Raw genomic sequence first — 12,178 nt, forward strand, 5'->3', positions numbered from 1 at the left:
CTGATTAAAGCTGAGGACCCAGGGGTTCAGTGGGCTGGTAGTCTACATCAAGCATCTTGGGATATTTCAAATGAAGGAGCCATGAAGGGGAAGAAGAATCAGTAGACCCCAGGATCAAAAGGTCTGAGGGCCTATTTCTTACCTTGGATCTCAGACTTTTCCCCCCTGTGCTCCCACATCCAGATAAACATCTCCTTCACCCACTCTTCTTCTCCTCTCGACTCTCCATCCTCTGGACACATCGGATGGAGAGAGGGAGGTTCCTAGTCTTGGTCCCTTTTACAGGACAGACTGGTCACCCTGCTCTTCCTCACCGACATTCTGGGGTAGAAGTGTCCACACTCAGGCCAGCAGTTCAGACTTCTCCCTCCTCAGCTCTGTGTGAATATTTAAATATACCCCCTCCTTCCCCATCCAAGAGCTGGAAACACCCAAGCCAGAGCTGTCCAGATCCAGGGCTCCCCTTCCCAGATGGGGATGAGACAGCAGAGGGCTAGGGCTCTTGGGCCAAGGGCAGTGACGGCATAGCCTGTAATTGGGGGGTGGGGAAGAGCATGGTGCCATGGCTGGGGAGAGTCCCTGAGCCGCTGGAAAACTGAAGGGAGTGCAGTCGTCTTCGGACGAATACCTGTGTGTATCTGTAATACTGTACGATAAATTCCCCAACCTGCCCACCAAGCTGGAGCCCGACTGATGTCTCAAATCTGTTCAGCAGTAAGCAATGGCCATGTGATCATGTATCTGAGAGTTTGTGAGTGAGTGTGAGTGTGTGTGTGTGTGTGTCCTAATAATGCGGGCTTAGGTGCATGGGAGGGGGAAACAGAGCACTACCTGAGGTCAGGGGACAAGATCGCTGACTAAGGGATCAGTCAGTCAACAAGCATTTATTAAGCACCTACTATGTGCCAAGTACTGTGCTAAGTGCTGGGGATAGAAAAAAAAATAACATTCCCCAACCTTGAGGAGTTCACAATCTAATGGGAGAGACAACATGCAAATAACCACATACAAAGAAGCTATAAAGAAGATAAACTGAATAGAATCCAGGAAAGGGAGGCACTAGAAATGAGAGTGATCAGGAACGGCTTCCTGTGGAAGGCAGGGTTTTAGCTGAGACTGGAAGGAAGCCGGGAGATGGAGAAGAGGAGAGAGAGCATTCTAGGCATAGATCAGGGAAGGCTTTCTGGAGGAAGGGGCTGTGGAGCTGGGTTTTAAAGGATGAATAGGAATTATTATAATATCTGTAGAAGCAGTTTGGCAGAGGAGTGGATAGAGAGCTGGCTTTATGGTCAGGATGACCTGGGTTCAAGTCTAGCCTCTGACACATACTGGCTGTATGACCCCGGCCAAGTCACTTACCCTCTCAGGGCCCTCAGCAACTTTCTACTCTATAACAGCAGAGCAGATGTTGGTCCTCACTGGTGGCAGGAGTTTCCTTTTTCCACCAATGAAATCATAGGTCTGGACCAAAGAGAAGTGAAAACAAGTGCCTGATATTTCTAGGTTTATATTAAAGGTGTATGGAGCACTTACATACACCCTCATTTGCTAGTCCTGTGAAGTAGGTACTATAAGGCAGAGGGGTCAAAATGCATCCCTGCGGGCTGTATACTGACTCAGAAAACCACAAATTGAAATCATCTATGTTGTATTTTGATTTATTCTGTTAAATTTAATTAACAAAATTTAATTTGATATTGTTAAAAGTAATTTCTCAATGACATTTCTGGGGTCTTGACTTGGCTCATCTGCATCAGGTGTTATTGCCACAGAATCCGAGAGTTGAAAAATACCTCACTGGTCACCTAGCTTAATCTACACACACAAAGAGTCATCACTACAACATGTTAGGTTATTTCCATTGTACAAACAAGGAAACTGAGACTCAGAGAGAGTAAGCCAGCACGTAAAAGGGAGAGAGGAGACATTCCAGGAAAAAGAATACGATTAAGGAAAATCAAGGAAAAGGCAAGGAGGGATGTGTTGCATTGGGAGGGAGGGGCACAGAGAAGAGTTAGACTTGACTGGAGAAAAGAAGACAGAAAACCCAAAGAATGGAGCCAGATGGCCACTGATGTCCCTTTCAAAGCTCAAATCCTGTGGTTCTGCATCTTGAAAGCCAAGTGAGAGAGAATCTACTAGGTGGGGTGGTCAACAGTATCACATGTGGCACAGTGGCTGCAGACTGAAAAAAAGTGCACTGGACAGGGTAGCCTTAGTGGTGGAGGAAGAGAGTAGCTGGGGAGGTCGAGGAGGCATCATGTATAGATAACTTTTTTCAAGAATGGCATTCATAACCTATGCCAAATTGCTTGCCTTCTCAATGAGGCAGGGAGGTGAGGGAAGCAGGGAGAGAATTTGGACTTCAAAAAAATTTTTAAAGACTTTTTTTCCTTTTAAATATTATTTTATTTTTTCCAGTTACATGTAAAGACAGTTTTTAAGATTCATTTTTTCATATAAAATTTTGAGTTCCAAATTTTCTCTCACCTCCCCCTTCCTTAAAACAGTAAACGATTTGATATAGGTTATATATGTGCAATCATGTAAAACATATTTTCATATTAATCAAGTTGTGAAAGAAGAAAGAGAATAAAAAGGAAAAAACCACAAAAAAATAAAGTGAAAATAGTATGCTGTGATATGTATTCAGACTCCATCAGTCTCTCTCTGGAGGGGGATAGCTTTCCATCAAGAGGCTTTTGGACTTGTCTTGGATCATCTGCTGAGAAGAACTAAGTCTGTCATAGCTGATCAATGCATAATGGTGCTGACACTGTGCACAATGTTCTGGTTCTGCTTATTTCACTGTGCATCAGTTCATCTAAATCTTTCCAGGTAAAAAAAAATGTTAAAAATTATTTTTACATGTAATTGGGGAAAAATAAAATATTAAATTAAAAAATTAAATTAAAAAAAGTTATCAGTAAATGAGAGGATGGTAGATGGGACAGGAGTTGGGCAATGGTGGAAGGGCTGAGGAAAGGCATTTTTAGTATTGAGAGCATCTTTCCGCACATAAGAAGGAACCATTGAAGGGAAGACTGAAGATATGAGACCTCACTTCAGAGAATCCTATCTTTTTAGTGGAAAGACCAAATCATCCACGATAAATATGGTTCTGGAGACATGGTTGCCACTGGGGCAAGAGGGGACTCTTTGGGACCTCTCTGGGATCAAACATAAAATCCTCTCTTTGGCATTCAAAGTCCTTCCTGCCTTTCCATTCTTCTTATACCATACACCCCCACATACTCTGTGAGCAAGTGACAGCAGCCTCCTTACTCTTCCTCAAACCAGATACCTGTCTCCTGACTCTGGGCATTTTCCCTGGCTGTCACTCACGCCTGAAATGTTCTCCTTCCTCACCTCTGCCTTCTAGCTTCCCCAGCTTCCTTCAAGTTCCGGCTACAATCTCGCCTTCTCAGCCCCTCTTAATTCTACCATCTTTCTTCTTTTGATTATCTCTTATTTACCCTGTCTACAGCTTGTTTGCACATAGTTGTTTACACATTGTCTCCCCCTTTAAACTATGAGACGCTGGAGAGAAGAGACTGCCAAATTTTGCCTTTGTATCGCCAGCAGCTAGCACAGTGCCTGGCACACAGTAGGCACTTAAATGCTTACTAATAGTCCTCCTGTGCTCTGTCCCGGTCAGACCATGTCTGCAGACATTCCCAAGCACCACGTTATAGGGAGGACATTGAAAAACTTCAGAATGTCCAGAGGAGAGCAACTGGAATGGTGAAGGGCCATGAGTGTGTGTGTCATTAATGGACTGGTTGAAGAAGTTTAGCCTAAGAGAACATTCAGTGTGGACAGGATGGCTGTCCTCGAGTATTGAAAGACTGTCACGTGGAAGGAGGATTCAGTTTGGCCCCAGAAGACTGAACCCGGAGCAACGGACTCCTGTTCATTGCTGCAAGGAGATATGTTTAGGTTTAATGTCAGAAAAAGACAACTTTCTAACAATCAGAGTTGTCCAAAACCAGAAGGAGCTGTCTCTTTCTGTAATGGGCTTCCCTTCACGGAAGTCTTCAAGCACAGGGTAACCACTTGTCAGGTCCGGGAGAGCCAGAATTCTTTGCGAGGGACAGTTTGAACTAGATGCTCGCTAAGGTCTCTTTCAACTTTGAAATTCTGTGATTCTGTATTTAGTTTTAGCGATGAGGGTGAAAAGGTGTATTCACGAGAGTGAAAGTGAAGGAGGGTGAGCGGAAAAAAGGAGGCTGAATTGCAATTTCGAGGGCAAGGTCAGAGAGGTGCCACTATCTATGTGTGGCCAGAGGTAGAAAAAGAGGAAGCCAGAAACTCTGAGGTCACAAAAGTAAGGACAGCCATGAACTATTCTCCAGGAGTCTTTTTAATAGTCTAATTTGGGCAACTCCCTAATTACCTGTCAAGTGAGTTCTCTAATCAAGGTTCCTTCTAGCTCAGAAGTGAATTAATTTTTTAAAAAACTGCAACCATATTAGGTTAGGAATCAGTTCTGCACTCACCTGCTGTGTGACCCATCTCCCCAAGTTGTACTTCCCTGACTATGAAATGGGGAGTTTGGACTAGATTCTCTCTCAGCTTTGATATTCTAGGATTAACTTTAGGTAGACGAAGTGGTGTATTGGAAAGAATAGTGAATTTGGAATCTCGGGCTCGAACTGTAATCTCAGCCCTCTCAAAATCTGGCTCCAACCTATCTTCCCAACCTTATTACACATCGCTCCCCTTCGTACGCTCTTTGGTCCAGGCTTCCCGCTCTTCCTCAGCAAAATGGATGTCTTACTGTTCTTCACACACAAGATTGCATCTCCCATGTCCAAGTCTTTGCACTAGCTGTTCCTCACACCTACAGTGCACTCTTAGAATCCTGTTCCTTCAAAGCTCAGCTCAGACACTACTTTCTGCGAAGACCTTTCCCGATCCCGTTGCTTCCATGTTTATAAAAGCATACTTCTTGTCTCCCCGATAAAATGCAAACTCTGAGAGCAGGGAGCATTTAATTTTTGTCTCTGTGCCTCTACAGCCTAACATGGTGCCTGGCACACAATAGGCACTCGATAAGTGCTTGTTGATTGAAAGCATCACAGAGGGCCAGTGACCCAGGTAAGAATGGCCCAGTTTTAAATGCCTTGCTTGGGGTGGGCAGCTCTGGGCCCAAAGCTGTTAATCATGGGCCAAAGGAGATCAAAAGCCTAGAGAATAACCTTCCCCTGGATGAAGGGAGGGATAAAGATGCTGGGGAGATATGCAGTTACAGACATAAAAAAAGGCAGAAGGGCTAACACTGAGTTGAAGTGGTATAATGTGATGTAACCTTTCTCAACCTCCCTTCCCCTGTTCCTTAAGCCATAACATCAACACTTCCCTCCTCCCATTACAGGTTATTTCTACTACACACTAAAGCTTATCTCATCTCCCTACCACCACTCCCTTCCCAAGGCCCTGCTCCAGCAGTCACCCTCCTCTGTCTCTTGAATCTTTAATTGCTCCTTCATTACTGGCTCCATCTATGGGCTGCGATCTTCCCTGAATCTCCCTAGATCCTAACTATGCAGCTAAGATCCCATTGTGTTTCTTCCTTGACTGCTTAACCTACTGAGAATGTGGCCCACAAATGATGCCTTCAATTCCTCACTACCTACCTTCTCAACGCCTTGGAATTGTAATTCTGCCCTCATAATGCCACTGAAATTGCTAAGGTCACTGACGACCACTTGACTGCCAGACCCAATGGCTTTTAATCAACCCAGATTCTACTGTTTTATTTTTTTGAGGCAATCAGGGTTAAGTGACTTGACCAGGGTCACACAGCTAATGAGACCAGACCTGATTTGGGGGCCTCCTGACTCCAGGGCCGATGCTCCATCCAATGTGCCACCTAGCTGCGCCCCCCTCCAACCCCCCCGCTCAGCTTTGGATATTGGTAATCACATTGTCCCACTGGGTATCAGCAGTTGAGATGACACAATTTTCTTGTTCTTCTCCCACCTCTTTAATCACTCCTGTCTTCCTGGCTGGCTCCACTTCCTCTTCACAGCCCCTTAATGTGGGTCTTTCCTTAAGGTTCTGCCCTGGCCTCCACTGTTCTCTCTCCTTTGGTAATCTCATTTATTCCTAGTTTCAATCACTCCTTCCACAGATGTAACTCCCAAATCTAAAGTCATATCTACCCTTTCCCTACTCCCATTGCCGCTGGTCAAGTCCTCATTAGAACTACTTTAACAGCTCCCCTAAAAGTCTTCCCTCTACGATCTAATCCTTGTCTTACTGCCAGGATTTTTTAAAAACTACATCTGGTCATGTTATGCCTTAGCTCAAAAACCTTCAGTGGCTCCCTACTGCCTGCCAAGTCAAATTCAAACTTTTTTATCTGACGTTCACTTCCACTACTTGGTGCTACCCTAACTTTCCCGCTCTCATCTCACATTACTCAAAGATTACACTCCAGCCAAACTAATGCACCACCTCAGAAATTTAAAACTAGATGCTAATAATAATAGGGAGCATTTGAACAGTACTTCTGTTTGCAAAATGCTTTACATTTATTACCTCATTTGAGCCAACAACCCTGGAGGTAGGTGCTACTATGTTATTATCCCCATCTTACAGAGGAGGACACTGAGGTAGAAAGGTTAAGTGACTTGCCTGAAATGACACAGCTAGTGCCAGAGAGGATTTGAACTCAGGTCTTTCTCAGAGTCCAAGTCCAGAGCTCTGTCTATTGTGCTACTTAGCTTCCCACCTTCTATGGCCCTACTAAACATGCTCCTCCGCCTGAACACCTTTCCTCTCTTGTATTTGGTATCCATGAAGGCCCAATTCAAATATTAGTTCCCCTAGCAAATCTCGCTGGATTCCCACTCCCTTGATAATTGCCCCTTGGGACTCACACAGAGTTTGGGAAACTCCCCAGTGCCTTCATCATTCAATACTGCTTGTTGTAGTTGCGTTTGCATCCTCACTCCTCCCTGGACTGTGAGCTCCTTGAGGATAGTCTCACTTGAATTCTGTATTTCCCCAAGAGGTGTGCTCTGCATAAAGTATTTGTTGGACTGAGTGAGCTTCGGATCAGAAGTTCCATGACTTTCTATTCAATTTAACACTTTTTGAAGTGATGTCTTTAATAAAGGGCTCCATGTTAGGCAGTCGGACACAAAGGTGGAAAAATGGGTCTTTACCATCCAGGAGTTTATAATTAAATGGGGAGGCAGGGAGGGAAGACACACACACAAGGTACACAAGAAAACATGTACATGCAAATGAAGTTAAGATATAATGAATTAGTGCTGTCTGTCCCAAGGCTCTTTGTAGAGCACCTATGGTGGAGCTGAAGTCACTTCTGAGCAGTAAGCTTTTTGATGTTGGACTCACTGTCATGTGTCCTACAAAGCCCTGATCCTGCTGCCTTTTCCTTACCAGAGTCCCAGTGCTGCTTCCTCTCCACCCATTCACTCCTTGAACCCTTTGCAATATGGCTCATGACCCCGACACTCAATGGAAACTGCTTTTTCTAACATTGCCAGTGACGTCAGGCAAACTGAAGTCTTTGGTCGGTCTTACAATCTTTATTCTAGGTAGTTTTTTGAGGTTGCTTTTTTCTGGCTCTCCTCCTACCTACCTGACCACTCCTTTACTTCCTCTCCTTAATCTTCATCCATATTCCACCCCCTAAGCACTGGTGCTCTCCATGGCTCCATCCTAGGCTTTCTTTGCTTGTCTATCTATTTTTATGTCATCGTTCCCTTTGGAAGTCTGATGAGACCTATGAACCCCTACTTAGAATGTTTGTTATGCCTATTCCTAGTGAAAGGAAATGCTAAATTTCAGTTTGAGGTCAGTGAAAATAAAGATCATTTTTTTTCCTCATCCAACTTCTAGGACCCCTGAAATCTATCCTCAGAAGCTGCAGACTCCCAGGTTAATAATCCCTGCTCTACATCTATCCTTTGGCAGTCTTGTTGCTCCTATGTTAAGAGAACAAAACTACATATCTAGTCCTAATCTCTATGTGAAATCGACTTGCTTATCTCTAAATGCCGGTCATCTCCATTTGGATGTCCCTATAAGCACCCCAAGGTCAGCATGCCTGAAACAGAACACATGCTCACATAACTCTCACCCAAGTTCATAACCTCAGGGTCCCCTCTGACTCGGTTATTTATGAAATCCTGTCAATTCCACCTCTAAAACATCTCTTGTACTTCCACCTTTCTCTCCATTAAGTCACCACAGTAGGTGCAGCCATGACTATCCATAATCCATCTTCCACAAATGCCAAAAGCATCCTACTGGGGCATGATTATGACTCAAAATCCTTGAGAACCTTCCTGTCTTCACTAGGCCTGACATTTAAGGCCCATTAGTCTGACTCCAGCCCGCCTTCTCTCCCAGACTTAGTACATAAATGCCCTTCATAGTCTACAGCAGAGCCTAGGCCAATGACTGAGCTGTTCTCTGAATGCCAAGTGCCATCTTCTACCCCCAAGCAGGCTGTCCCCCACTGCACTTCATCTTCAATGTTGCTTTCAGAAGGCTTATATGCCTTCAAGGGAGCTCACAGAACACCTTCCACATGAAGGCTCCTTTGATTTCCCCCTTCTCCCAACCCCAGGTGCAAGTGTTCTCTTCCTCCTCAAAGTACTTCTTTGGGTACTCTCTTCTGCACTCACCACACACTGACCTGTAGTATATTTCTCTCTATACTACTTGTATCTGTCTAGTAGAAAATAAGCTTCTTGGAGTTAGACTATTTCAAAAAAATTTTTGTATTCCTGGCAGCTACCATAATGGTTTAGTAAATGTCTGTACAATAGGCACTTAATAAACATTTAATTGAATTAGCTTAATTCCCTAGACTGCATCCCTAAGCTGCTTAGACTTCTGCTGCCTGCTAGACCCCCTTCCACAAGTCTTGGCCAACTCAATTCTCGCTGCATGACAGCAGGGGAACAAGATGATCAAAAGATCTAAGGAAGCTTAACTTGACTTCCAGGAGAGCAGACTGAAGTGGTTCTGAGGGGAGGCACCAATTAGTAAGTTTGATGTTGAAAGCAGTCAGGCTTACGATCGCTTGAACTACATCAAAGCTGAGACAGCAGAGTCAGAGGAGGGTTAAAAGAAGTTAGAGAGCAAGACTAGGCCAGGGAACTGAGGACAGACACAGCCTCAAGGGTGTAAAGCCCGGGGTGTTATTGCTTCTCCTCCAACAGCACAGCCACTTCTTCGCACGGTACCAGCCAGCTCCTCTGGTGGGCAGAGAATGAGCCTGGGAAGCAGATAAAACATAGAGCGCCTTTCCAACAAATGAAGGATGAGTATACAACTTTCCATTGGCAATTTTTAATGTCTGACTTGTGCTGGATTCAAATGTGAGTTTAAAGGCACAGGAGGAAGGGAAGGCCATCTCACTGAGAAGGAAGAGATAAGGGATAAGGGAGGCTGGAGGAATAAAACTGTAGAACCCACCCATTCGCATTCTGCCTAAGGAAATAAATAATGCATTACAACAGAGATACTGGCTTTGATGATATTTTCATGTGAAGAAGTCACCCCAGATCCCAGGCGTGCAAAGTTTTACTGACAGAAATCTGAAGCCTGGCTCCGTTCCCATTTGGAGCAGATACCCAGAAAGCAGAGGTACCAAGGGGATGACTCCAGACACAAAAACTTAGGGCTTCCTCAGGCATTGTACACAATTGTCAGGCAGTCACATACACATTTCTTTTAAAACATCAAAAGGAACCTCAGGGTGCAAGGTTGCTTTGAAACAAAAACAGCTTGACCATTCACAACCACTAAAGCTGGTCTAAGTGGATGCAGAGCATTGGTCACCGGGGGAGAAGGGGAGTCTAAATAAAGGAGGTTTTCTCAAAACAGGCAATACTTTTGTAGTTTTTACTCTGATTTCACAGGACTTCACCTAAGTGCGAAAAGAAACTCGTCATCTTGGGGGTCTCCAAAAATTCCATTCTGTCCTGCCTTCTCCACATTTTGTCCCTTATATAGATATGGAAGCCTGCATAATATGGCTGTTTCTGCCCAAAAGAGGAATATATAACTTTCCTTATTGAGGCCTGGCTGAAGTCAGGGATAGAAAGGGATTACAAACTCAAAAAAGCTAAAGGATATTTTGAAAAATACTACTGATTTGCCTAATGTGGTCACACAGGAAGTACATGGCTTTGCCCAAATGACATTAAATCTTTTGTCAATTGTGATTTCCTATATGCTGTGGAATAAATCCTGATGAAAAACAACAAAAATGTCTTAGAATTGCCCACCTAAACATGGATACAGGGGCAGAAGTCAAAAGCATATTTCATCAGAATAATGCCAGCTGTAATGACAAGTACCTTCCTCATTATTTAAAACACTGATTGGTCAGATTAAACATGAGCAATTTTAACTATTTAAATATTCAAATTTGGTATGAGCGCAATGATTTGGGACTGTAGTCTTAGCCTTGTAGAAAGGTTTCAGAGGAAGAGACACCTCCTCCACAGATGTGCCCCAAGTACCCAGTGGGCAGATTCAATTACAGGTATAAAAATGAATATTTTCATGTTTGGTCAAATAAGTCGGGGGTAAATTATATCATCAAAAGTAAAAAAAAAACCTTCATATTCCTTTTAAAAAAAACTGATTCCAATCAATTTTAATTGGGATATTAATTAAATTGGGGCACCCACCTGCACTTAATTTTTCTCTTAAAAAAACGTAAAAACATTAAGAGCTAGAACATGATGCCAGGATGGAAACTTTCAGAAACTTGTCTTCAAGCACAGACCCTGGGCATCTCAGTCTTGTTTTGAATCCTGCAGAGCTTGAAGTCTCTCTAGTAGTGGAGGATGGGAATAATGCCACATTGAAAATAACCAGTCAGAAACAGGAAATCCCAAGTTGTCTTTGTTTAGTTTGATCAGGGCTGAGTATAAGTCTTTAGCTTTCCCAAGTTTCTTGGCAAATGCATCTGCTTGGAACTCAAATCTTCGGCTCAGTACTGTGAGACAAAAAGAAAGTACCTAAGGGAAGGGAAGGGAAAGAAAGGGTTACTGGGAAAGCAGTACTTTCCATCTCACTGAAGATTTAGTGACGTTGAGACCATGAAGGAAGTGATAAAGTAGGGCCTGAATGAAGGCTGGTGAAGTTCAAGGATAGGGAATATTAGTGGACATCTTTATAAAGTAATAAGGTGGTCCCTATACATTCCCATACATTTGAGAACATCTCTAACCCCATCATTTTTCAGATGGGAGAAGAAAGGCCTACAAAGGTCGATGACTTGCCCAGTGTCACAGAAGTAGTGAGAAGCAGGACTGGGATCCAAATTCAGGGCCCTTACCACCGTATCTTACTCTCTTCAATCAAGAAGAGGTATCTTTCCTCAGAGTAAGTCACACCAGCTCTAAACTAACAATGATGATTCTGTTGAATGATGTCAAATATTAGAATCCTAACAAAATATGTAAATACCCTTCAAAAATAATGAGGCAGTTTGGTATAATGCAAAGAATGTTGGCCATGTAGTCAGGAATCCTGCCTCTGATACTTAGGAGCTGTGTGACCACAGCAAAGTCATTTACCCTCTCTAAGCTTTAGCTTTCTCATTTATAAAATGGGTGTCATAACAAATGGTGAAGATAAGATCATAAATGGCAGCTAAAGAAAGGAGAATAATGTTTTAAAAACAAGAAAACGACAGCATCTCTGTGCTAGAAGGGACCTTAGGAGGGCACCTACTCTGCCATCTAAAGGAAGCACAAATCCTCTACAACACTCCTAACACGTGGTCACCCAGCATCTATGAAGACCTTCAGTGATGGGAAATTCAACATCCTCCACAAAGCTCATCCACCATTTCTGGAGTTCACCTGATCCCCCACCCCTTCTCCCCCACCCCACCCCCCACGCCCCCCCTCCCCGGGAGCAATGATGCTCCCAGCACCTCCAAGTCACACAGCAGTTCCATGCCTACACTTTTCTTATGCACTGATTTCAGGGGGAGAGAGGATGGTGTCTGTGAATCTAGATAGAAAACATTCACCTACATATTTTCACTAACCTCTAGCATTTCCTTCAATTTGAATTTAAAGAATTTTTTCTAAGAAGAGGTCCACAGATTTCGCTGGACTGCCCAAGGGGTCTCCAATCACAGAGAATGTAAGCTCCCCAAGGGCAGGGA

At 43.7% G+C, this 12,178-nt stretch overlaps 1 protein-coding gene across 1 annotated transcript in view; it reads right to left on the reverse strand.

Moving 5' to 3' along the window:
• Positions 1-9,314: 9,314 nt before the first annotated feature.
• Positions 9,315-12,178, reverse strand: part of ZMPSTE24 (zinc metallopeptidase STE24) — a 49,755-nt gene continuing 46,891 nt past the window's right edge. The window contains exon 10 of the mRNA XM_036744656.1: positions 9,315-11,018. Within this exon, the coding sequence (XP_036600551.1) occupies positions 10,794-11,018 (225 nt within the window). The 3' untranslated portion in view covers positions 9,315-10,793. The remainder of the gene's footprint in view (positions 11,019-12,178) is intronic.

This window comes from Trichosurus vulpecula, chromosome 2, assembly GCF_011100635.1.
Source record: "Trichosurus vulpecula isolate mTriVul1 chromosome 2, mTriVul1.pri, whole genome shotgun sequence".
Lineage (NCBI taxonomy): Eukaryota > Metazoa > Chordata > Mammalia > Diprotodontia > Phalangeridae > Trichosurus > Trichosurus vulpecula.